The sequence below is a fragment of the Artibeus jamaicensis genome, unplaced genomic scaffold, assembly GCF_021234435.1.
Source record: "Artibeus jamaicensis isolate MK-2021 breed Jamaican fruit bat unplaced genomic scaffold, CSHL_Jam_final contig_415, whole genome shotgun sequence".
NCBI lineage: Eukaryota > Metazoa > Chordata > Mammalia > Chiroptera > Phyllostomidae > Artibeus > Artibeus jamaicensis.
This window is the reverse complement of record NW_026521823.1, coordinates 31,728,053-31,753,756: the sequence shown is the minus strand read 5'-3', so window position 1 is coordinate 31,753,756 and position 25,704 is coordinate 31,728,053. Positions and strand designations below refer to the sequence as shown.

Below are 25,704 nucleotides of genomic sequence, written 5' to 3'. Positions count from 1 at the left end.
TTAAGCTTCCATCTCATCAATGCAGGACTTCTATTCATAAGACACATTTCTTAAGAATATTGTAATTCATATTTTAATTTTTATCTTTGAACTCATACAGTATTTTAATGAATCTTCATATAGATTTATTTCGCTTTAATATCCTGTGCCTAGGAAACTTTCACATTGATTCCCTGTGACCACATTCCTCTAAAAAGTCAACTTACTTTCAATGTACATTAACTGCTTCAAAACTGTGGGGGCCATGTGGTTAAGTACTGCTGACTTGCAAGAAATATAGCCAGAAACCTCTTCCACCAGCCAGTCACATCTACAAAGAGCATTCATAAAATGGCATTCAAGTGACTACAGCGTACATTTATTGAGTCTGCAAAACATTACAGACTTGTAATATACCTGCAGAAACCTGGAATATGCATGAGCCAGTCGAAAACTATGTATGACAGAGTGCTGTAAAAGATCACTAGGTGAATTTTTTGTGCATGTGCCGATCTTTGGAGCTGAGTTGTGGCAGTTGTCAGGAAAGACTGCACATGGCCCAGAAAGTCAGGAATAACAAAAAAAGAAAGAAAAGCTGGAATGTTTGATGGGGAAGCCTTATGAACAATTATGACCCTAAGAATTCAGTGAGATTGGTAGAATTATTAACGTGACTTAACATCCAGAAAAAGCAGAAGAGGAGCCTTTAATCAAAGCAAAAAAGATCAGCCAAGTTCAAACTGAAAAATTAGTCATATATCTGCAACATGACTCAAAACACTAAAATCAGACAGAGAATAGGATGGCAATGATTGGGGTCAGAAAATGAGAAACTGCACTACTTTTATGAAGATATTTGGGAAGAGAATATGCGTTCAGAGTCCACTGTGGAAATTATCCAATACTCTAGTTTTTTTTTTAATTCCTTGATTTTTCTTCTCTAGGAAAGTCCACTTTCATTAGGCTCAGTTAGAGTACCAAGGAAAATATTAACGGTACAGATATTCTTTGTCAGGACAAACTGAGACATAAATGGCTGGCTATGAGTTACAAAGAAAAGAAACACATGTTTTTCTTTCTAAGTAAAAATAATAATTATTTGGTTTTTTTTCTTTAAGGGAGGGTGCAAGATCTAGAAGTAAGAAAGAATCTCTAATGTTGAAAGAACCAAAACCATGAGGAGAGTTTGTGTGGAGAGACTAGATGACAAGTTTGTAGAGAAAAGGGGAAAAAATTAGCAAGCGAGAGTAGAGACATACAAGACCACTTTCCACAGGTCAACATGAATCATGATGCAGAGTTTGTCTTTAGTTTTCAAAATTATATCCATCAGAGCAGTACATATACCTGGTAAAAAACTGAATGGTACCAAAATATTTATGTTAAAAAATAGCATGCCTTTGCCCAAGAACTTCACATGCTATGCTTCTACTTCTTACAGGCAGTGATAATCAAACCGACTAAACATTCAGGCACCAGCCTCGTAGGGCTAAATAACTTTTCTTAAATGGGCAGGTATTCTTGATTAGCAGTTTTTGGCAATATTCACTGATTTTTTGATACAACACCAAGTTCCATTTTCCATTTCCCCATCTATCTAATACAGTTTGAGCAAAGTTTTGATGAAAATAATAGTTATAACTACAAATATATTATTCAGATCAGATCAATAGTATTTTATGATTATATTTCTATCCATGTAACGTGTTTGTTTTACTATAGTCTAAAATTGTCATGGTATCTATCAATTTGCATAGTTTGCCTTGGATCTATCACATCTTCCTATATTTTCTTAAATGTTCTAGCAGATCTGTCAAATGGTTACTAATATATTTCTTACACATTCTAATGCATCACTTCAAGTTATTTAATTTTTTTCTTTGGGGATTATAAAATGCCCTCTTACAAACAGTCATTCATTTTCCTACTCTGGTGTACTCAATACCATGTTTCCTGGACCCTCACTATTCTTATTTCTGTATTATTCTTTTTATTAACAGCTTTATATTTTCATAAGGTATACAAAATACAAACTTAGTATCTTTACTATCTGTGAAACTTATGTTTGTTCAGTTATTATGTTTGTTCAATTTCTTTTTTGGACAGTTTTAATATCTTCTCTTCAACATTCAAAATTTCTGTCTCTTGTGGGTATATGTGTAGTTTCATTCATTGTATCGGTTACATGGTAGGCTCAGAATGGAGTCACCATTCTTCATTTTGGAAAAAAACCTGATGTATTATTTGTTTGATAAATTGTACCTCCCTCTTAGTTTGGATCTTTTCTCTGGCATTGTTACTTTAATTACTTACAGTGAAATTTCATATTTCAACATTTTAATCCCTATATTTCATATTTCAACATATAAATCCCTTCCTTTTTCAATTTTAAAAAATATTTCTTTCAGTTTATCTCCAAACCTTGTAATGAACTATTAATATTTATGTTTTTAATTTCCTGAAGCTCTTTCTTATTCTTTTATTGATCCTTTGGAAGCAATGTATTATTTCTAAAAGAATACAACCTATTCTATGATTTTTGGAGGACATTCATATAGCTTTGGAGTATTTTCTTTATACTATCTCTTATCTTTTTCATTTTTTGCTTTTGTCCTTATATTTTTCATAAATTTGTAGTGAACATTGATTATCAATTGATGTTGGGCAATTTTATGTAAATATGGTATAATAGAATATTTTATCACCATCCAATTAGGTGACGACTAACCTTCTCAGTTGGTGGAGGTCCAATCACTACATGAAGTTATTTTCCTTAGAATTGATCAGTGTCTAAAGAAGAGTAATTTAATTTTCTACATGGGAAGTGGAAATCTGCACATCAGCATTCAGAGAACAGGTCAGTGTGTGACTTTTCACTTAGTTCTTCTATTTTCTGCCCCGTAATTCATTTTTTCCTTTTATTGGCCAGAGTTATGAGCCAGGAATCTTCCTGGTATTTTTCCCCCCAGAAAATGCGCCTCTATACTGGAAAGGAGAAATAAGGGATGAATGATCTGGAGTTCAGTTTGACCTGGGGCGCTAAACAATGCACAAGCTTTTAGCTCTGTGCTAAAAGGAGATTCCATCTCCGTCTTTCATGTCATCAGGTATTTACATGTACCCTATGTGTTGCCAGATGAATCACCCAATTTCTTATCAGTAAGCTTTACTGCGTGTATTTCAATTGCAACTGATGCCTCCACGTCAATTTCCATCCCTTTATCTGCCTTAAATGTTCTTTACATATATTGGACTTTTTTGTTTCCCTTTGAATTAATACATTTATATTCACTTATTTGCATTTTAGAGTAGTTTTAGAATAAGGAAGATATACACATCTCATTAAATTTACACATTTAATCAAAATCCAAAAGCCTGAATTTTATCTTAGTAGTGTAAGGTTTAATTGAATGGTTTTAAATGGTTACTGACATGATAATTGTCTATTGGATTCTGTCATAAGTGATAATTAGTGACTTTCACAAGATTCTGCAGTGGGGTTTCGAATACATAAACCAGACAGGAGGGTGTTGTGCAGTGAGTGTAGGAGAGAAATAAGAGATGAAGACAGGATAACTGTCTTAGGATATTTTCTGGACAAGAGACTGTAGGACTGGGGTAAAATTATTCAAATCTAGATAGGAATTAACAGTGGTGTCAACAATAACAATGGCCATGATGTAAAGAGAAGCAGAGGTTTTAAAATATTTAGGAGATAAAAGCAAGAAATTGTGATGATATGGAAAGGTAACGAAAAGAGGAATTAAGGATGATACCTAAGGTATAACTTAAGGCATCTAGAAGAGCAGCAGAGAGATCAATTTAGGAAAGACAGTAAGAAACAGGATGGAGTTCTCTTCCACTGTTGATTTTGAAATTTCACGCTCCTTGCCCAATTGGTATATTGAGGTATTTTAGACTCTGGAAATATCGAGACTAAGATAAATATGTGGTTATCATGAAGCCATGAGAGAGGGAGATGCAGAGAGTGTGTGAATGAGAAGTAAAAAGAGATTGGATGAGATCCCAGGTAAGCATTCAAAGAAATTGAAGAGAGGGACAAAGATCCTGGGGTTGAGGAACAAAAAAGGCTGATGAGAAATTAAGAGGAGAGCAAGGAGAAGGGGGAAAACAATAAAAATAAATTCTACTAAAACAGTCAAGAGAGATAAGAATTGACAATTGGCTATCGGATCATGAACGAAGATAATCAGTGAGCATCCCAAGAGCATTTTGTGGAATGATGAAGGCAGTAATTACACAGCAGTGTGTTGGGGAATGAACAGTGGATCAGGAAGCAAAAAGGGCAAAAACTGATCAAACTTTACAGATATTTCAATATCAAGAAATAATCATCCTTGTTGTATGGTATCCCAAAGACCATCATGTTCAGGTAGGATAAGCCTGCAGCATAGTAATGATGGCTATTGCCAATATTGCAGAATGTTCTATATACAAATAAAAAAACTGATGTTCAAGTAAAATGGCAAAATACATTTATTAATATTTATCTTAAAAAGAGAAGCATGCAATATGTGATCTTTTGTGACTGGCATCTTTTACTTAAAATAATGTTTCCAAGATTCTTTTATGTTGTAGCATTTATTAGTACCAGTCTTTTTTTCCATACAGCTGAAGACTATTTCACTGTACAGATGTGTCACATTTTTATTCATTCATTCATCAGCTGGCAACCATTGCAGTTATCCCCACTTATTAGATACTATGAATAATGCTGCTATCAAGATTCATGTAGAAATTTGTGTGTGTTCACATATATTCTTCACTCTTGGGAATACACAGGAGAAGAATTTCTGGGCCATATGGTAACTTTGTGTGTACACTTTGAAGGAATTATCTATTTCCCAAAGTAGTTGCACAATTTTACCTTCCAAGCAATGTTAGAGGGGCCTACTTCTCCACACCTTTCAACACTCATTATTGTCTTTTTGATTATGCATGAAAATTATTTTGAGGGTTAAAGATGTTAGTGAGGTGACTACAGGTATACGGCTCATGCCCACAGAGCTGAAATTTAGCCTGTGCCTTGTGCTAACTCGAAGGTCATGGGCATCATTATAATCTGGCAAACGTACTTTGCTGACACTAAAGGCATGTTCACTTCAGCAGCATGTATTCTGAAACTAAAGGGACTTTATTGTATTTTAGTTCTTTGGAGTTTCTGATGGGTAGTTATGTTACCAATTGTCAAAATCATTATTTTTCTCAGTTATTCTAATTCTTTATAGTATAATGCTGTATATTTATATTTTATATTTCATAATCCTTGAAATAACCTAAAGCCCAGTGGTTTCATTTATTTAAATAAATCTGAATTTAGTAGGAGCTGGTTGTTATTGGGAATCTTATTGTGTGATATAAACCATAATTTATATTAGGTTTTACACAGAAAGATTAAAGATTTTAGCCTACATATGGCTGTAGTTTGCCCTAATCACCTAAATAAAAAGTATAAAAGTTCTACTATCCAATGCTCTTTCAACATGTTTTACAAATATAAAACCTGGCAGATAAAAGGCTCAAATCTTAACAGGAAATGACAAAGTATAAGATCAGCAGCAGACTAGTGAATGAATATAAGTCAAATTTTTCTCTAACATAAAATAATTACATACTCTTTAAATAATAAAAAATAAATTATCTAGGGCCAACCCAAATCCCATTACTTTCAAAAAGAGTTTCTATACTTTCATTTCCAGTTGGTTGTATGCTAATTGAAGTGGTGGTGTCATTCTGACAATCGATTTTTTTTGTAATGAAATGGCCAATGGTGAAGTCAGTGCATTATACCACAGAATCCGGAAAGCAAACTTCCATTGAATTTACTCAGACAAACTAATTGCTAAATTAGATGACCATTCAAAGTTATTGAGTGCATTTCAAACACTTTCTTCTGAACCAAAAGAGAACAATGTGTTCTGATGACTGCTGCATGGCTAATACAAAATCAAACATGCTTGTCTGTCTGGAATTCTAATATTGTAAGTCTGGGGACTGTCATTATGGGGCAGTGGGGATAAGGGGGAAGGAGTCAGGGTGAGTTTCCTGAGCAAGAAAAGGAATCACTGGAAATAAAGGAATTTCTCAAAATCAGCTGCCATGCCTTGCCCAATAGATCACAATTAACAATTGACCGATCAATTATGACTGGCCATTCTACATCCTTGTTATAAGCTATACTAACAATAGAAAAAGTTTCCTAAAATGCCTTATAGTTATAATAAGTAGTGTGAAGAAAACTTGACTAGTTTTCAGAATTCAGAAACCTTGAGATGCTAATTTTTTTGAAATTATGGATTTTTTTGTATTGATAACCACTAACCTCATACTTATCTATTGAGAGTCTCATTTCAGTCTATCATAGCATTAAAGCTACTCTTTATCATACTGGTATCCCAGGAATAGAGGGAGAAAAAAAAAGGCAATTTGACAGTCTTTTTTCTACAAAAAATAAGAATCTCTTATCTCTGTTTGAATCCAGTAATTGTGATTGTTGAAATACACATTATAAAATATGTACATGTTGTGATTTTTAAGTAAATGGTTATGATTATTGCTTTTACACTCATTAAAAAATCAAATTAACTTTATGCACGAAGAGAGCTTTTTAATGAAGTTTCAGTCTTCCCATAAAAAGAACATTTCATAGAAACTCAAAATATTCTTACATGTATTAGAATTATTACATTTGAAGAAATAAGCTGTTACTTAAATCTACTACTTTTAACAACACTGTAACACTTATTGGTTTTGTCATAAAAGAATTATAGAAAGTATCTCTGATATTATTTATGTTTCATATTGAAAGTAGGTAATGTAATTTCTAAGCAGTGGGTCATTATCATTTAAAATTGCTCAGAAGATAGGGTTTTAACTGCTGAGATTTTTTCTTTGAAAAATGATAGCTGTTATTTAATGCTTAAAGATAAATTGCTGCATAACTGTGACTTTTTTTGCTGCCAACTTGACACTAAACAAGCTTAGTTAATATGAACAAGAAGTTTCAAAATTAATTTAGTAAGGGAGAAAATCTGAGCTAGAATGCCCATACATACACTCAGCCAGATAAACTAAGAGTAATCAAGTTTAGTTTCCAATCTACCCTCAAAGGACAATTCAATCAGATGCAAACATCTAAGGAAGTTCAAGTTAACCCTTTAGAAAGTTCCTCACTGGCTATTGGCTATACCATAAGTATTATACCACAGGTGGTTTTGAAAGGTACAAGCACTGCCAATCTCAAGTGTAGGCTTTAGAAGGTAAGCTGAGAAGTATCTCTCTGAAGTGTCCAGTATCCCGCTCCGTGCTCACCACTGAACTCCGGGGGGTACCTTGAGTGTCTAACAGGCAACTCAGCTTTAACAGAACCATAATCCCTAATCAGCCTCAATGAGCAAAACCCATACCTGCTCCACTCCCAGGGTTTGGTTTTTTTTTTGTTTTTTTTTTTTACTTACCAACACAGTCATCCCATCAACCCTAGCTGTTGTCCTTGACCTCTCTTTCCAACATCTCAATTGGAAATTGATCACCAATTTGTGATGGTCTTACTTCCCATATTTATCTAAACCTCTCCACTTCTCACATTCTCCATTCTTTTTATTCTAGCTCTAATCACCACAATCTTCTGCCTGCATCACATTCTTCTATTCTTGCTCTTCAGCGTTCATTTTACATAGTGACACCAACATTGTTTTTATAAAACATTAATTAACTCGTATCACCCTCTGCCCATGGTCATTAATGGTTTCCCACCAAACTGGGGATAAATCTAACCCCCCTATGAGACCTCCTTCAATTCAGTTTATAGTTATCTCTCCCCTTGACTTATTCTGTTCCAGCCGGCTTTGTTTGTTCTCAGAATACAATAAACTTATCCATGTGGTGAGTCCTTTGAATTGATTATTTCCTCTGCCCCAAACACCATTCTTCCAGATTTTCCTGTGATTCCTTTCTTCCTTTCTATGATTCCTCATTCAGGATCAACCCAAATATACCCTTCTGAGTGGCCTCCACTAGCACAATCTTCTTAAGTACTTTTCTTGACTTCCTCCCGTTTTGATTTTCGTATATTTGTCAGCTGCATTTATTGTATGTGCTTGTTTACTTCCCCTTAGAACGAAACTCCATGAGAGCAGGGTTGGGTCTAATGTGTTTACCTCTTTAGCCTCAGTGCCTTGTGCAAAACCAAGCCCACAGTAGGAACTCAATGAGTGTTGGTTGAATATTTTGAATAAATTAATGATTAGGACATTTAAAAATGGCTTTACAAAGTAAAATTCCTATCAACTGGTCTGCTGACTCTAATTTAAAGGTAGCAGGGGAGAAATGCAGTGTAGCTCAACAGCAAGCTAAAAGAAAAGTATTTGGGAGCTAATGCATGGAGACATTTTTTGCTAAAATAATATGACTGGCTTATTTCCACATAAGGAAAAAATGGACAACAGAATCACTCACTTATGCCTGTGATGGGAGATGGCATTTTCAAAGCACACCATTAACAAATGCACTTGATAACCATTAGAGCAAAAAATAAACTCATTTTTTAACCCAAACACAAATATGTAAACATCTAAACCTTCAGATGACATTCTAAAATATGTTCCAACTTCCACTCCCTGGTCACACACTTATGCCCAATTAATAAATTCCCACTTATAAAAGACCATTTTCTGAACCTTCTCAGACCTGTGGTGAGTGCTTTGAACTACCCCTTGATGTAGACAGCACGAGAGCCACTCCTTCCAGGGGACACACATTATCAGCAGTCAGAAGTCTGGTAAAAACAAAAATTTATCTTCACCTCCATAAGATCTGGCTGAGAGGAAAACATGTTCTAAGATAGGAAAGGTACCTATTTTAGTGATACTCACACAAAAATATGACTTTCTGCTATCTTCTATAAAAATCTAAACTTGAATCAGATTATCTTAGGGGACTTTGTTTGAAAAGATAAACCTCCAAGGTCCCATTTTTATCTGATATTTTCTTGTGACCCTGTAATGAAACTTAAGCATGAATCATTGGAGATCTCTACACCAATGTAAAGTTAAAACAACAGGACAGCATTTAACACAGAAGCTTTAAAAAAATTGGGGTTATTCCCCCCACCCCCCCCATCATCTTGAAAAAGAGGTGGCTTTGGAGCCTGTGGAACAAGCAAGGGGGAGTATTATGCTGGATGGGAGACAATGCCAGTGAGCCCTCCTCCTGAGAGTTGTTACAGACCCTCTACTTGGGGTATTTACCTATTTCTTTGTGAACATGCCTCCTGATGTCATATCCGCTTCCCTCTAGAGCAGCTCCATCCTCACCACCCATCATGGGGGTCCCCATATGTTTTCATCATGTAATATGTTCCATAAGAACAGGTGGAATGCACACCCACTTGACACATATGTTTCTGCATTTCAAAACTCTATGCATGTGCCATTGAGCAGTTACATATTGCATACAGGTTCCCACAACTAAAAAAAGTTAACAGAGGGAGAAGGAATAAATATACACCAGAAGTTCTCTTTTTTCCTTCCTGCCCTCCCATGGATCAGCCTGTGCTCTCTCTGGAGACCACTAAGAATTTACTGGGTCTTACTCAATGAGAGGAGCAGATTACATTCATCTCTTTTGTTTTTTATGATCAACTTTGTATTCATGTTTTCAAATAGCCTTGATCTACAGACTCTACTATATTGCATGATGCTGTGGGGTACCCCCTAGACCAAGGCAATCCTTCCTTCAGCTCAGGTAATATGATTGGCTGCTGATGACTCAGAGCTGAGTTCACATACTTCTACCTCCTTCCACTCCAGTAACCCACATCCAATGACTGGTCAGTTGGGGGAATAAAGACCCACTTCCTTGTCTCAGTTTCAGACAATCTGAAAGGACCCTTCCAGCTGCACAGTTCCTATTGGGTTCAGACGAGGCTTCTGTGCTAGTTACAGTACAGTTAGTTGCTCCCTCTGCACAGTCCTACTTCCTCCAGTCCCTTACTGATTGTGAGGGCACTCTGCCATGAAGCTCCCGTACACAAAGTCGCACCCCAGAATCCCTTTCCTGGGAACCCCAACAATGACACTGACACATCAGTGCATGTTTAGAAATCTAGTTAGCTTATATGGCAAGTTCCCAATAGATTGGTTATTGAGCCACTAGAAGCTCAAGAATGAATGTAATGTTCTAATTTTTCTTGAAACCTCATTAGGTTCTCACTGAGTCAAGGTTAATGTCAACTAGAGCTCCTGTTTTTCATATTAAGACGCAGCAAGATTCCCGAAAGTTGGCAGGAAGAGTGACCTCCCTCCTTCTGAGTGACCGAGTGACATTCACTGAGGAACTCCATGTGATTGCTTCTGAGGACAACAGGCTTTCTCTTTGCTGACCTCAGCCGTGCTGCCTCACTCTCTGGTCCAGGTCCTACTATTCACTGTGCCCCACGCTCTTCACTGTCACTTAGCTCTGGACCCAATCCCAACACTAATCACTTTCAAGAAATGTCTCAGGACTGGGCAGCATGAGGCAGGTACTTACTTTATACCTTGGAGGTTTCTCTCTGCGGGAATTGGTTTAATTCACCAGAGGCCGTGAGGTTTAACTCACTAATAGTTGTGACACCATTTTTTTCTTACATTTTTCTCAATGTAAGTTACTTTTGGTTCTGCCTCCCAGGTGAGAGCTCTATCTTCCTAAAGTAATGGTAACAGAATAAAGAAGGACGTCATCATTGCCACCTGGGAGGGAGAAATCTATGGTTTTGGACACAGGTCGCATGCCCTGCTTACATGAATTTGCTCAGGATACAGAGACCCTCGTAGAAATAGAATCCTGAGAACTGGCTCCACAGCAACTTAAGTGTTGCAGAAAAATTATGGGAAGCATACCAACGGCTCTAGAATCCTTCAATATCAATAAAAATGCTGTACTATGTTTAAGTACACTTTCCAACAAATAATCACATAATACTAGAAATAAGTATCAACCAGTTGCTTAGAAAAAATATGCACATATAAATTGTTACATAAAGACCAATAACTAAAAAATAGTCCTTCTTACCTGAAACTCCAATAGATGCAGAATGGAGGGTGGTCTTTGTAACTTATATCATAATCTTTGTTTTTGGTTCATAGAATAGTTCAATAAAATATTTTTGACAGATATTTGCATACTTCCCATGCCATGTACTAAAACCGGCAGTAAAAACTCACTTGACTAGATGACATTATGTGTAAAACGGGAGTATTTCATACACAATTAGATTACCAGATAACATGTAAAATGCAATATAGAAAATAAATATAAGAAATGCATATTATACATTTATGACTTTTGTTGAAAATGCAGCAAAAACCTTAATAGAAAGGCTCAGAGGCTTACCTGAATGGTGAATTTGGCATCTTCCACATATTCTGCTATGTGTTTTCTCTAATGGTCAGTAGCTCTCCTGTCTAAAGTTTATTATTAGGGATGAAGCTCATCCTGAGATTCTCCTTATTTATTGAAATCAGGAGGCTATGGCTTCTTGTCACAGATACAGGTTGCCTAGCCATTAAAATACTGATGAACATTGACTTTATATAAAAAATCACTCAATCAAATATTTCCGAAACCCTAAATGCAAGAAGTTATTCCAATACTCAGCTTGAGGTAGGACTATCAGATAGCATTAACAAATTTAGCACATATAATGGAAAACACCCATTTCTTACTTACTACTGAGTACACCAATAAAAGATGACAGGCACTTACCTGAATAACATGCTTCAGTTTATCAATGATCTGATTTATCACAGGATCAGTGCCTTTGACTTTGACTTCAGGATTGCCAGATTGGGCTTTGATTCCATTTCCAACCACACGCTGAGTATAACTAACAAAGTGAACAGTGAAAGATATATGACTTAGTAACCTGGTCAGAGTATTATTTGCTACAACTATTTGAACAGATTTGAGTTCAGATTCACTCCTTAAAGAGTCTACAACACTGTAATTTTGTTTCTTGAAACAGAAACTGGAAGAGCTACAGTGTTTTTTTTCTGGACAAATGCTCAAGACAAAAATATAAATTATTCTCATGTTATACTGCCAAAGGACCCAACCCAAAATTAATTGTGCTTTTTAATACTACTTACCAATATGCTAGAAAAAAGTTAATATACATCTCACTTTGTTACCAATTCTTGCCAAATTACACATATGTCTTAGTTCAAATTATCTGGGTTAACATTTACTCATTTTACACAATATATAGATAAGTCCCAATAATATTTTTTACATGTTGCACTATAAAAGAACTATAAATGTATGTTAACTGCATAAGTTAAAATCACGATTATTATAAGGAAGCAAATAAAACCTGCACATTAATTTGCAAATAGAGAAAGTACAATCTGCTTTCACCAAGGTTCACTGAACAAGGTCAACAAGAGTCTAGTAAAACATGTGTAAAAAGGTGATTTCACAGGCAGTAAAAAGTCATTGTAAGTCACTACCCTCCCAAAATGACGATCATATAATGTCAGCTTAGTATTCACTCACATATTTAGACTCATTAGATTAAGTGCTTCCTACAATATTTAAATCCTGTACAGTGACTGGGATTATGAGAAGATATAAGACTCAATTCTTGATCTAAAAATGCTAATTAGCTACCTGGGAATATTATGTATCAATTAACTTGTCTATTCATACATTCATTCATTCATTACATTTTACTATATTTTTAAAATACCTACTAGATTCCAGTGGTATAATTATCCTTATTTTCCTGACAGGCTGGTGTAGCATAAAGACAAGGGAAACAGCTAAAGCGCAACACAAGGAATAACTGAGATGTCTGGTGTGCCAGGGGATAGCGAGAAGGAATAGCATATGCCAAGTGACAGGTAGGGATAACACAGGTAGTAGACATTGAGCATATGGGGAAGTCTATTTGGACTAAGACAACTCGGGAGAAAACTAAAAAAGGGCTTTGAGGTAGCCCTTGAAGTAATGCAGTAAGAATAGGTCTTAGGTGGTATAGTTAATGCGGACTCCAGGGAAAAGGAAGATATCTCATAATGCAATAGTGGTAGATAAACACCAGAGTGACTTAAATGGAAAAGACAGGTGATACCAAGCACTAACATGGATGTGGAGTGACTAGAACTCTCTCTCTTTGTGGTTGAAATATAAGCAGATCCAAACCACCGTTTGACAGGTATGCTGAAGCTGAACATATCTTATGACCTCAGATATATACTCAATAGGCGTAAGAATGCTCAGAAAGGTATTATTCATTAATAGCCCCAAACTGGCTACAACCCAAATGTCCATAAGCATTAGCACTGACAAGTAAATGTCAGAATATTTCTATAACGATGTACTATATTCCAATAAGATTGAATGAATTCCAACTATACTAAAAATCTTGTAAGTTAAATGTTGAATGAAAGAAGCAGTGTATGGAACAAACTATGATTCTACTTATAAGAAGTTTAGCCCTGGCTGGTGTAGCTCAGTGGATTGAGCACGGGCCTGCGAACCACACGATCGCAGTTCGATTCCCAGTCAGGGCACATGCCTGGGTTGCAGGCCGGTTCCCTGCAGGCCAGTTCCCAGCAGGGGACGCACAAAAGGCAACCATACATTGATGTTTCTCTCCCTCTCTCCTTCCCCCCTTCCCCTCTAAAGATAAATAAATAATAAAATATTTTTATTAAAAAAAAAGAAGTTTAAAGATGAATCCATGATACTTCAAGTCACCCTAAGTACTATTCTAGGAGAGAGTACCTAGAAAGTTAAAGGGAGTTTTTGGAATTCTAGTAATAGCCTTCTTGATTTGGGCCCTCATTATACAAAAGTGCTCATTTTATGCTTTTAAAGGTAAAAAACTGAACTGGGGAGTTAAGATTTGCATACTTTACAGTCTGCAGGTATTTTTAACCTAAATAAAACATTAAAACTTCTTGTGCTCTTTTTCTTAATATGTATACAACACACAAATTTTCACTGAGCTATGTATAAATAAAAGATCCACATAGGTATTTTTAACATGGGCTAAATGGTTTTGCCATTACTAAATGAGTAATTCAGGATCCCAGCTTGATATAAAAACTTACTCCCTGCAGACTTCAATTTGCATGCAAAACATATGGTTTCTAAATCAAATAAAAATTTTTCTAACAAAGACTTCTTATTTGAGTTTTTCATTATGAAATTTTAATAAATCATTAATCACTCTTTTTGCTCCTAAGTGAACAAGTAATGGATAAAACATTTCAAGGATCCCTACGGAGGTTTCTTGACTTGAAAAATTGCTCACATTTCCATGAGAAGGAGGGAACAAAACACACAAAAAAGAGAGGGGCCAATTTTTTTTTTAGGGAAGTAATAGACCTACCATCTGTGCTTATTTCTTCTAAGCAGGTCTGGTAATGGATGACAGCATTTTAATAGGAGTACTCACTCCCCAAGTAGGACTCATTTTTCATTAACAGGGGTAAAAGGCAAGCACTGATATATTTACATTCTATAAAAATATTGTAAAATGATGATTAACAAGATTTCAGGTCCCTTTGTCTTCCACATATGAAATATTAAAAAGGAGTGCTAATACATAATCTACACACAGCATGCTACTTAGAAAGTCATTTGTCTTGACTTTACCAACGTTGCTTGTTTGAAACTCATGCTTATACCATATTGGCTGATACTAAAACACTTTCTTTGGAAGGCAATAGAATTTGTTTCAGAATCACAGCAAAAGTGTGTTGTCTTGATATGCATTTACACCATTTCAGGTGAAAAAAATCTGAAATCCAACTCAAAAATTCACGACAAATTATTACAAGTGGTATGTCCTAGAAGTCGTGGGTCAGTTTGCTGGGATAGGATGTAAGCACATGATAAGGAGAAGCAGGGACCACCTGAGCACAGCTCTTTGTATCACCATCACCATCTTTGTTACAGGTCGAAGACGAGACTGAAGACCTGGTTGTTGGCGATGATAGTAGATGTTTTGTTTATTAGTTTTTATATGACTTAGATTAGGTGACTATATAATAAAATTTCTATTTCCAGTGTTTTGAGTCTCCTAATTTCTTGGAGCGAAAACACTGGGGTGTCTTTGGCTGTGGTAGATGCGTTGTGGTCTCAGGTCAACAGGAAGCCTGGGCTGTACACGTTATGTGCTCATCAGTGATCCTCTTCTTCAAGAACAAATTTTCCTCTGAAACCGTTTCTGGGCCTCCCTACTGGTTCTGGCAGCAAAGGTGAATGTGATTATGAAGAGATGTTTTTTGTAAATTTCCTCAAGTACTTGGGTGACAGCGGATACCACTGCTAAATGTTGCTTTGTGTTCATGCAGCCTCCATATAGCACATTTTCTCTATGGGACAAGTCTTCATCTTTGAGACCTCAGAACCAAAAGAAGTTACTTGGTTGATTTTATGAGCCATGTTTATGGGAATAAACTTTCAGGTGGGTAAGAGTCTTACAGAGTGTTTAAAAAATGAAAACATCTATAGAATCAATTCAAAATGATTAACCCTTTTGTAATAGCTTTATCTCAGTTCAATCACTGAGCCACAAGCTATTTTTAAGTTAATCTGTACCATTTTATTGGCTTTATAATTATAGGCAAATAATATTTAAATTAGAGATCTGTGTTTCTAAATTTATGTAATGATGTAACAATTAACAGAATAAATATTTTATTGTCATCTTTATTATTATTTACATATAACTAACTTCCTTCTAAAGATATCATATTTTGTGTTTTCTTATAGGTAACACTAATATTATTTTAATAAGGTAATATTATGTTTATTTAGAAATCAATACAATCACTATGGTAAATCAAATGAAAACATGTTAGGATGAGACAGAAAATATGAGCTTATTAAAGAATGGCATTAATTCATCTTCGTCCTAATTCTTTCATTGATGAGGCAAGTATTTGTAGGTGTGAGCTTAGCCAGGTGGGTCACAGGTAACCTATTTGATACCATTTTATAAGATAAACACCTTAATTACAGCAAAAGCTCTCTCTTTATAGTGTTCAACTTTTGAATTGAAAATTCAAAGCAAGTGGTAATAAACCTTTGGTTTATTTTATAATGAGCTTCATTTGATTCAAAGCAAGTATGAAATTTTACATAATCACTTCTAATTATAATCAATTGCATATACTATTATATGGGTTTTGAAATATTATACTAGTTCCCATTTTCCAAGGCACACATTCCAAATTGAAGCCTTCTCACTAAGATACAGGCTATTATTCATGAATTTATGATGATTGGCAATCACCACTCTGCACCCATTTTCTGTCTCACTTTGCTGTTTGATTTCAATATAAAAAAGTAAAGCGTAATTTAGGGAATAACTATTACCTGAGTATTAATAAATTAAATATTATTTGAGCCAATAAAACTGAGTCAAAATGATTTTGCATATAAATTACATTGAACTAACCTCTTATTAGACATATTATTAAACACTATAAGCTCCTAGAATCTTATACAGGCATTTTTTAATTTTAAAAACATAATTGATGGCAACATTAATTAAATTTCAGATATAAAACTACCACCTGCATTACAAATAACTTAAAATTAATTGCAAGGTACAATAATTCTAAGATTACCAACATACCATCCAACTGAAACACTCAAGTACTTTCTACCAATACATGATGTAAAATCAGAGAGAAAAAAACCTCTGACTTCAGAGTGTGCTAATTTCCTAGGGATACTGTACACTACTCATTATGCCACGTATTGGAAAGAAATTAGAAGCTGCCTGAATTTTCCCATGATCAGTAAACTTTACATGTAAATCGTTCTCGGAGTCATATTTTTCTCTCAAACATTATTTACTGTAAAGTAGTACTTATATCACAAACACATCTTTTCAATTATTGCTTGAGTTTTTCCCTTTACTTTTTTATTATAATGCAGTTGGGTTTAAAGAAAATATTTTAATCAGCTTTGGAGATGTTCAGTACACAGTATCCAGCATTTCTTTATTTTCAATGACTTTTATTCTACTAACAAAAATAAAGAACCCTACTGACAATTTCCCAAGTTCTAAATTTATACAAACAGAAACTATACCCCCCAAATGATACAGTCCCTGAAGCAGTGAACCAACTGCCTGCTCTGAATGTGAAAGTCTTCTGAAAGCTTTGAAGGGCTAGTTTATAATGATGTTGACAGCAGACACTTTGGGGACTCATCTGAGCACAAGAAATAAATTTTAATCATACCTAATGCTAATGTGGTGGCGAGACTGTGACGATATTCAAATGTACTAATTTCATTAGATTAGCCACACTCATTAAGCTCAGCTTAGTTGTTCAAATATATATAAATGCCCCCAAAGAAATAATTAAACTCTTCTCTTTCCTATTTCTTGGTTTTTTTGTGTAGTTTTTTGTTTTTTTTCAGCCATCAGTTTTCTTATTTTATCACCAGGAGACTTGGAGGGCCCTTAGCAGGCTGCTGAATCCAGGACTCCTCTTTCAAGAAGAAAATATACCTGCACGAGGAGTATAGAACTTGGCAGTTATCTCCTGGCCTAGAGCCTAATAGATTTTTTGTCTGTCTTTGGTGACAGTCACATAAATTTAGAGCTGGGAAGGATCTTAGAGGTCATCTAGTCTAACCTAAGAATCCTTTAAAACAAATGAAGAAGTATGTTTATTTCATCATTTTGGACTTCTGCACTGTATATTTCCAGAAAATCCTTTGAGACAGCTTATAACCAAAGACAAAGATGCTATAAATCAAGGATAAAATGACAGAATAATGAAGGGAAGGAGGTGACAATTATAGAAGGAGACCTAGGAAAGAGAGACTATATTTCAGCCTAAAATGTAGCCCCATGCCTCTTGTTTGTAAAGACCAAAAGGGAAACCAGAATTCAGGAAGGGCTGATTAGTCAGTAAAAGTAACATCTGTACATGTCAGCAGCCATTACTGGTATCTCTAAACTCTCAAGCAGAATACACGAGTCTTTAAGAGACAAAGAACAACACAACAAAACTAATATTTAATGGCGATGTCAAAGCTTTCGAATATATACACATGGCCCCTTGATATATGAATCTCTGAAAAGCTGCCTGCATCGTGTTAAATTAGAGTTCGGAGTACACATTTCTACTGGCACGTGCTTATCTGACTTGGTAAAACAATGTGGCCTTCGAATAACTTAGAAGAGCAGATGGTTAATGGTTCCTTAAATTTATTTCTATTTTTAATTGATATTTTACTTTACCACTTAGAGAACATATTCTCCGGGTACCGTACTGAAGCACGGTACACAGAGAGACCTAAGGTAAGTCACGAAGCAGAGGTCTACTCTGAAGAACATGAGCTTCCACCATCCTATGCAGCAACTAGGAGCACAGATGAGCCATTTACTGGCAAATAAATGCCAATGAGAGGGGAAGGGCAGCCCTATGGTGAAGTATATTTTAACTGATAGACTGGTAATTATATATTTTCTAATAGATTTCATCATCTCCAATAATGGAATCATTTTCATTTTTCCTTTTTCATTTTCATTTTCATTGCCAGTGCTCGGTGAACTGGGTGGTCTTGCTATGTGGTCCATGCAGGTTTCTACTAGGGATGGGACCCTGTCAAAAGTGTCTGCAGCTCTGAATTGGCAGCTCTGATTAAGAACGCTTCTCTATCTGCTCTTATTTTGGGCATGACCAAACACAGTAGTTAGGATATTAATGAAAGCCAGACATAATAACATAATAAGAATTAAATGTAGATAGATAGATAGACACACAGACACACAGACACTCCATAGCAAAAAAAAAAAAGTGAAATTCTTGGGCCCACGAGAGAGAAATTTGAAGTTGTAAAAGATGTGTAAATAATAATTGTTCTTAGCAAAATAATTGCAGTAATTAGTTGTTAGAAGTAATTAGAACTGAGCATAACACATCACTTTCTTTCAATCTTGTCTTCAATTCCAACTTTAAGTTCTGTAAAGCAATTCCATTTGTGGTCTGTTAAATCTCAAAATAAGAACTGAAAGGCTTCGAATCATGGTTATTATGAAGAAGGAGGAGGAGGTAGGGAAGTTACTAAGCTTTCTATCCATACCTCATCTTAACTAGACCATAGCCAAATTCCTACTATCAAACAGTCCTAAGAACACAATCCACTTGTGTAATAGAATTTAATTTGTTTCCCTCTTGCTTATATGAGAAATTGCTTCTCCAGCTATATCTTGGCAAACCCAGTTACGTTGTGCAGAAAACAGCTGGACTGAGTTCCATAGACAGAACTATGCGTGCCTGGGGACTTTAAGATTTCTAATAGTTGTAATTGCCCTAGGAACACAATTGGCTGATTCAGGATAGAGAAATATGCATACCCAAAATGCAAACTCTTCCTGATGGCCTCCAGAGTCCAAACGGAATGGGTGTTTCTGGACCAGATGAAGCAGAGATTCCGCATCTCTAGGCAAATTTGCCCAATAGCTCCTTTACTCTCTATTTCCCTCCTACATACCCTCTTTCAAACCCTCAACTGATTTCTGCCAGATCCCTCAGGATTTACACACTCCATCCTCCCCGTCTGAGAAGTTCCATTCATTTAGAACCTTGCCTCAATCAGCTGCTCCAGACTTGAAAACAATTTTTGCAACTGTAATGAAAGATTCTGAGATTACCCTGGATTATCCAGGTGGGCCCTATAGGCAATCACCTGTGTCCCTGTAAGTGGCAGATGGAGGGAGATTTCTTCTGTACAGAGGGAAAGGAGAAGGCAATGGGACCCCAAAGCAGGGATTAGATGCTGCCACAAGCCCAGGAATGCCGGAAGCGAGAAGAGGCAATAATGGATTCTCCCCTAGAGGCTTTAGAGGGAGCTCCGCCTTACTGACAATTTGATTTCTGCTCCGTGATACTGATTTCAGACTTCTGACCTCCAGACCTCTTAGAGATTACATTTCTGCAGTTTTAACTTTCTCAGTAGTATTGGTTATGGCAGCCACAGGAAATTACAACTGCCAGCCTGGGTACCCCTTCTCAGCGATTTGTTCTCATTCCAACGATTGTTTCATAGCGCTTTGTTTTCCAGGGTGCATGTATCATTAGTGTAATTAAGGAATTAATTGCAAAATGATTTCTTTAATGCCTGTAATTCCCTGCTAGGCTATAAATTCTTATAATATGAGAGCTCAATATGTATTTGCTCTCTGAGTGAATGTACGACTGCTACAAAAGTAGACAGAAAAATTTAAGGCAATAGTTTATCTTTTCCAGAATTGGTCCTTTTTTTGCATCATTCCTAAAAATTCTTGAATTTAATAATACCATGAACATGTAATTTTATTTAAATGATTTGTCTCAGTTTTAAATAATTTCTGATAGTCTATAATGGAGTCCCATCCAAGTTCCCACTAGGAAGGTAAAGGAAGAAATTAGTACAACAAAAAAGAAAAACATACATTTAAACAACAGTGAATACCTAACCTGGCATTCAGTATATAGACTGACCATGAGAACAATTAAGCTAGACCATCCTATCCATATTTTATTTCATGAGACCGAAGACAGTAATTGGCCCTCCCTAGCCTTCCTCTTTCCCGCAGTGTCTCAGATAACGGTCACTTGTTCCTCTACAGTCCCTGTCCTGCTTTTTGAGGAAACAGAGGCCAGCCACTCCCATGTAACTCGTAAAGCCCAGAGTCCTTGGGAGAATGAAGTTACAATAAAAGAACAAGATGCATCAGGGGCCTCCCAGGTCCAAGAGAGTAAGTAGCTCCCTCAAGGAAAGCCCCGCTGGGGGCAGCAGCAGAGCAGCTTGGGTGCTGGAAGTGATTTATAATCCAATCGGAGCAACTCAGGTCTGGATCCAGAGGTTTCCCAGCATTCCTCTCTCCCTCCGCTGCTTCTTCCCCAAGCATGAGCTCAGCCTCTTTCCTTATTTCCCTTCCCTTCCACATGTTACGAATTGCTATTTAGTACAATGGGATTTTAATGAAGTTTAAGATTATAGAGGAAAACAGGAAATAACTGATAAACAAGTGACCTGTGCTACTCACAGATCAAAAGACTACTGAACATTAACTTTCAGATAAAATAGTCTTCCTTTAGCATTCCCACCCAGGAAGCAGTAATATGTATAATTCACAAACAGTAATCACTGTTGAACCACCCCACCCCCACTACACTAAATGCATGCTGGGTATTATGTCTCGTACCTTGTACAATAGGCATTCGCCTTAGCCCTGTTGAGCTGTTCCCATAAATGCTTGCTGGCTACTGAGAGGACTATGCATATCAACCTCCTCTCCAGTGTAGATCGAAAGGATGTCAGCCATCATTTCTCAAAGGTAGACAAAGAAAATAATAGACAAGTGATTTTTTATTTTTTATTTTAAAAATCCTGACTTGGGATACATATCACTAAGTTCTAGATAAAGAGAGTGGGGAAAATTTAACAGCACACACATGCAAATACACACAAAATAAACATCATGCTGAAAACTCAGGGGATGAGAATATCCCTAAAAAAAAAAAATTTGTTAAACAAGAAGAAATAGTTAGAAAATGGCTTTAAGCAACTTAAACTATAAAGAGTATGGAGAAAGGCAGGTTATTTATGAAGCAGGAGATGAAGGTCATAATGACAAAATGGGTAAAAAATGGTAAAATAAAAGGTGGCTAAGATTAGGAGGTTTATGTAAACACTAAAATGCAATCGCAGAATTTTTCTCTGCAACGGAATCCATGGAGAAGAAAACCGACACAATGACAATCTCAAGGAGTAATTGAATCAGAGCCCATGGGGAAAGGGAGATAAAATAATGACAGGGAAGGTGGCAGATGGGAATTCAAGGCTGAAGTTTCAACCCAAGAATACTCTGTGTATCTGAGAAAGAAACAAGAGCAACTCGATTTGAAAGAGTGATCACATCTATAACACATACAAAGAATAAGAAGACTAAGCAGATTCTGGTAGTGACGGTAGTAGAGGGAAACAGAGAAGAGTCATCCATGTTTAGATAGAAACCAGCCAAACTCCAAAATGTCAAAAATAAATAAAATATTCTGCTTATATATAGACAGAAAAACACAGTGTCTTAAAAATAAATCATGTGAAGCTTGCTTTAGACTTTTCTTCTTTTGTGTTAACATATTAAAAATCATGGAATTTTAAAAAATATTTTATTTATTTATTTATCTTTAGAGGGGAAGAGAAGGAGAAAGAGTGAGAGAGAAATATCAATGTGTGGTTGCCTCTCATGCGTCCTCTGCTGGGAACTGGCCTGCAACCCAGGCATGTGCCCTGACTGGGAATCGAACCACGATACTGTGGTTCTCAGGCCCGCACTCAATCCACTGAGCTACGCCAGCCAGGGCCTCATGGAATTTTTAAAGAGAGTAAGAATATGACCAAGAATATATGGTCACCTATCAGCTTGTCTTTATTGAACCTGAATGCAAATGAATCACATCTGTATATATGTGCAGTTGACTTTCCAATATAATTTACTCAAGGACATATAGGTACATATTGGGGAAAAATAATCAAAATGAAAGTTGCAAGACTTAGAATGCTATATATCCAAAATTCTAAAATGAAACAATTGATTCAATTGATTATAAATTTTATTTTACATATTTTAAGGGTGTTTACCACACTATTTTAAAAGTGTAATTGCAAAATAAAATAAAATAAAATATTTAACAAATGCAGTTGTATTTTACATTCTAAATATAACACTAGAGATTGAGAAGTTAGGGGCAAAGGGAAGGAAAAGCATTCTCTCCCCCTCATCCAACACTGGGTGAACTTGAAAGACAACATTAAAAATTAACAATAAAATAATTTAAATTAAAAATAACTATATACGTATATATATGTATACAAACATATATAGTTTTATATATACATATATAATACAGGGTGGGTCAAATGTAGGTATATCGTTTTTTATATAGAAAATAATACAGTGAACAAATAATAACACAAGAATAAACTGTTTTGCAAACTCAAAAAAAAAATCCCTGTAGGATCTACTCAAATTGTCCAGACTCAGACCGCAAGGGACCAGCTCAAACATGACCATTCTAGGCTAAGCCACACCTATTTCCTTAGCTTGTTACTCCAAAAACTTCCAAACTGGTCTTCCACCTTCTGTCATTGATCCCCTTCAGCTACTCCTAACACAAGGACCAGAAAGATCTTATTAAATATAATTCAGATCTTGTCACTTCTTTGCTGAAACTTCTTCATGACTTTCATTTCAGTTGGAGAAAAAGCCAAATTTCTTACAATGGCCTACAAAATTCTCTCTCCATATTCTTCCACTTCTCTTTTTCTTCTCTGGCCTCCCCTTCCTACCCTCTTCTCTTCCTCACTATATTCCAGCCACACTAGCTTCCACAATGCTACCCTAAGATTAAGTCCATATGTTTCTGATTCAAGGCTTTTGCACAACCTGTGTCCTCTATTTGGAATGCTTTTTTCTCAGCAAAGCATGCTTCCTTCTCATTCTTTTCATGTTTCCCCTTAAATGCCTACTACCTGATAAGTAATTACCATGCGTGGCAGTTTTAAACATGGCATCAAAATAGGTTGATATTCTTCTCATCGAGACATGGGCCTGTGCCCCCTTCCCTGGAAGCTGGCCATGGTTGTGACTGCTGTAACCAATGTAGTACAGTAGGTCAGTTCACATGACTTCTAAGGCGAGACAGTAAAAGCCCATTCAGCTTCCTCCTGGTTTCCATGGAATGTTCAATCTGTTCAGTCAACCCAGTCCTGCATTAGAAGTTCATGCCCCGGATATCACCATGATGGAGGACCACGTGTAGACCCTCCAATGAAGAGGCCCTCCCTGCTGAGCCCAGCTTGCTGGCCATCCCCACCAACTTCCAAAGCCTCTTGGACCCTCCAGACAGGTTTTGGATTTTTCTTTTTTCTTTTTCTTTTCTTTTTGGCCAGCTGGGTAGCACTGAGTCAGCAGTGATAAACATACCACCACTATACCTCTACTGCATCAATCCCTATCTTCCATTCTGATTTTCTTCATAGTATATAACATTTTTAACAAAGCAAGTAATTAGCTTTTTTTATTTTGTGATAACCCCTACTACAGAAGGATTTTTTGTATGTTTTATTCTGTGATGTATAAAATAATCTACCTATAACCTAGCTATTACTCAATAAATACTTGTTGATGTTAAATGAGTAATATTAAAGAATAATGAAGGTCACATAAGTACATTTTAACAATATAATAGGATGCTGTGTACAATCTATAAACAAGTCCACAGAAGTAAAGCCAAAAAATTAGGTAGGATAAACAAATGAATTATACTAATTATTATTGAAAACAAAGACTTCTCAGATTGAATTTTAAAAACAAAAGCAAAAAATAAGTCTCTACTCTATTTCTAGGAAATACACAAATGTTCCTGAAAGTATAACAATATAAAAATGTACATAGATTAATAAGGAAAACAAAATCAAAAGACTTGGATTAGAAACATTGATTTCTGATAAAGCAGAATTTAAGGGGAAAGGAATCCAATGAAAATATAAAAACACTTAGTGGTAGAAGGCAAAATAGTCAATGAATGTAGTGCAGCAATAATTCTTTATTCAATAAGTTACATACTGGGAGTGTAGGTAGCTAAGTATTAATAAAGAAAGAAAGCAAAGGGAATTAGATATTTAGAAGCTCAATAAACGTGGAAGTTGAATCCAATATTGGGCCTGCTTCACTAGGGAGTTACAGCTTCACACACTCCCCAGGGAACCACCAATCATTCGGACAGATTACTGGGGGCAGGGATAGAACAATAAAGGGGAAATTGCCCGGTGAGGCGCATGCCCAGTGGAAGCCAAGAAGGTGACCATAAGGGCCTGTCTAGGTTGGGGAAAGGATCAGATTGGATAAGGGACACAGAACCCCAGACAGTCTAGGAAATGGACTGATTAGGGAGAATTGTAAGCACATAAAAGACTGGGAAGTTGAATGGCTAGTTTGACAGGGCACTTGGTCCTTCCCAAGTCCCAAAATAATATAACCCAAGCTTAACAATGAGCCTCCTCCCTCTCTCCCCCTCTTCTTCTCTCCCTCCCCTTCCCATGCACCCGCCCAAGTTGTTCCTGTTCTGTCTCCATAGCAGCCACATGGGTCGAAGTGCGGACAGCACAAGAGCAGCTGGGTAGAGAGACTACTCTCGTTGGGTGAGGGCAGACATGGACTAAACTGGACTAAGCTTTGGCGTGGCCCAGAATTTTTGGACCTTGACCTTTGTTCTCGATTTCATGAAGAAATAAGACCGGACTTCTTTCGCAGTGGGACGGACTGAGGTGAGACCCCGGGAACGTGGGGACAGACTCCTATTTCCAGCAAAGTAAATCTTGCCACCAGGCCTCACCCTCCCATGTGAGTACCTGAAAATGCTTGTGTTCACAAAACCTCAAGGACCTCACTTCCACCAGCAATAACAGCATCAACATTTACAAAGCAAAATGTATTCAGGATACATTGAATACATAAAGATAAAAGTATAATTGGAAGACATTTGTCCTAAAATGCATGTGTCTCTCAGCTATAACTGATTAAATAGATAAAAAGGGTAAAGAATAGCTCTGACTGGTGTGGCTCAGTGAATTGAGTGCTGACCTGAGAATCAAAAAAATCGCTGTTTTGATTCCTAGTCAGGGAATATGCCCGGG

General features: G+C 36.3%; 1 protein-coding gene across 1 annotated transcript in view; it reads right to left on the bottom strand.

Moving 5' to 3' along the window:
* GPC5 (glypican 5) overlaps window positions 1-25,704 on the bottom strand; it is a 1,180,543-nt gene that overhangs the window by 776,032 nt on the left and 378,807 nt on the right. The window contains exon 6 of the mRNA XM_037132503.2: window positions 11,746-11,866. Within this exon, the coding sequence (XP_036988398.2) occupies window positions 11,746-11,866 (121 nt within the window). The remainder of the gene's footprint in view (window positions 1-11,745; window positions 11,867-25,704) is intronic.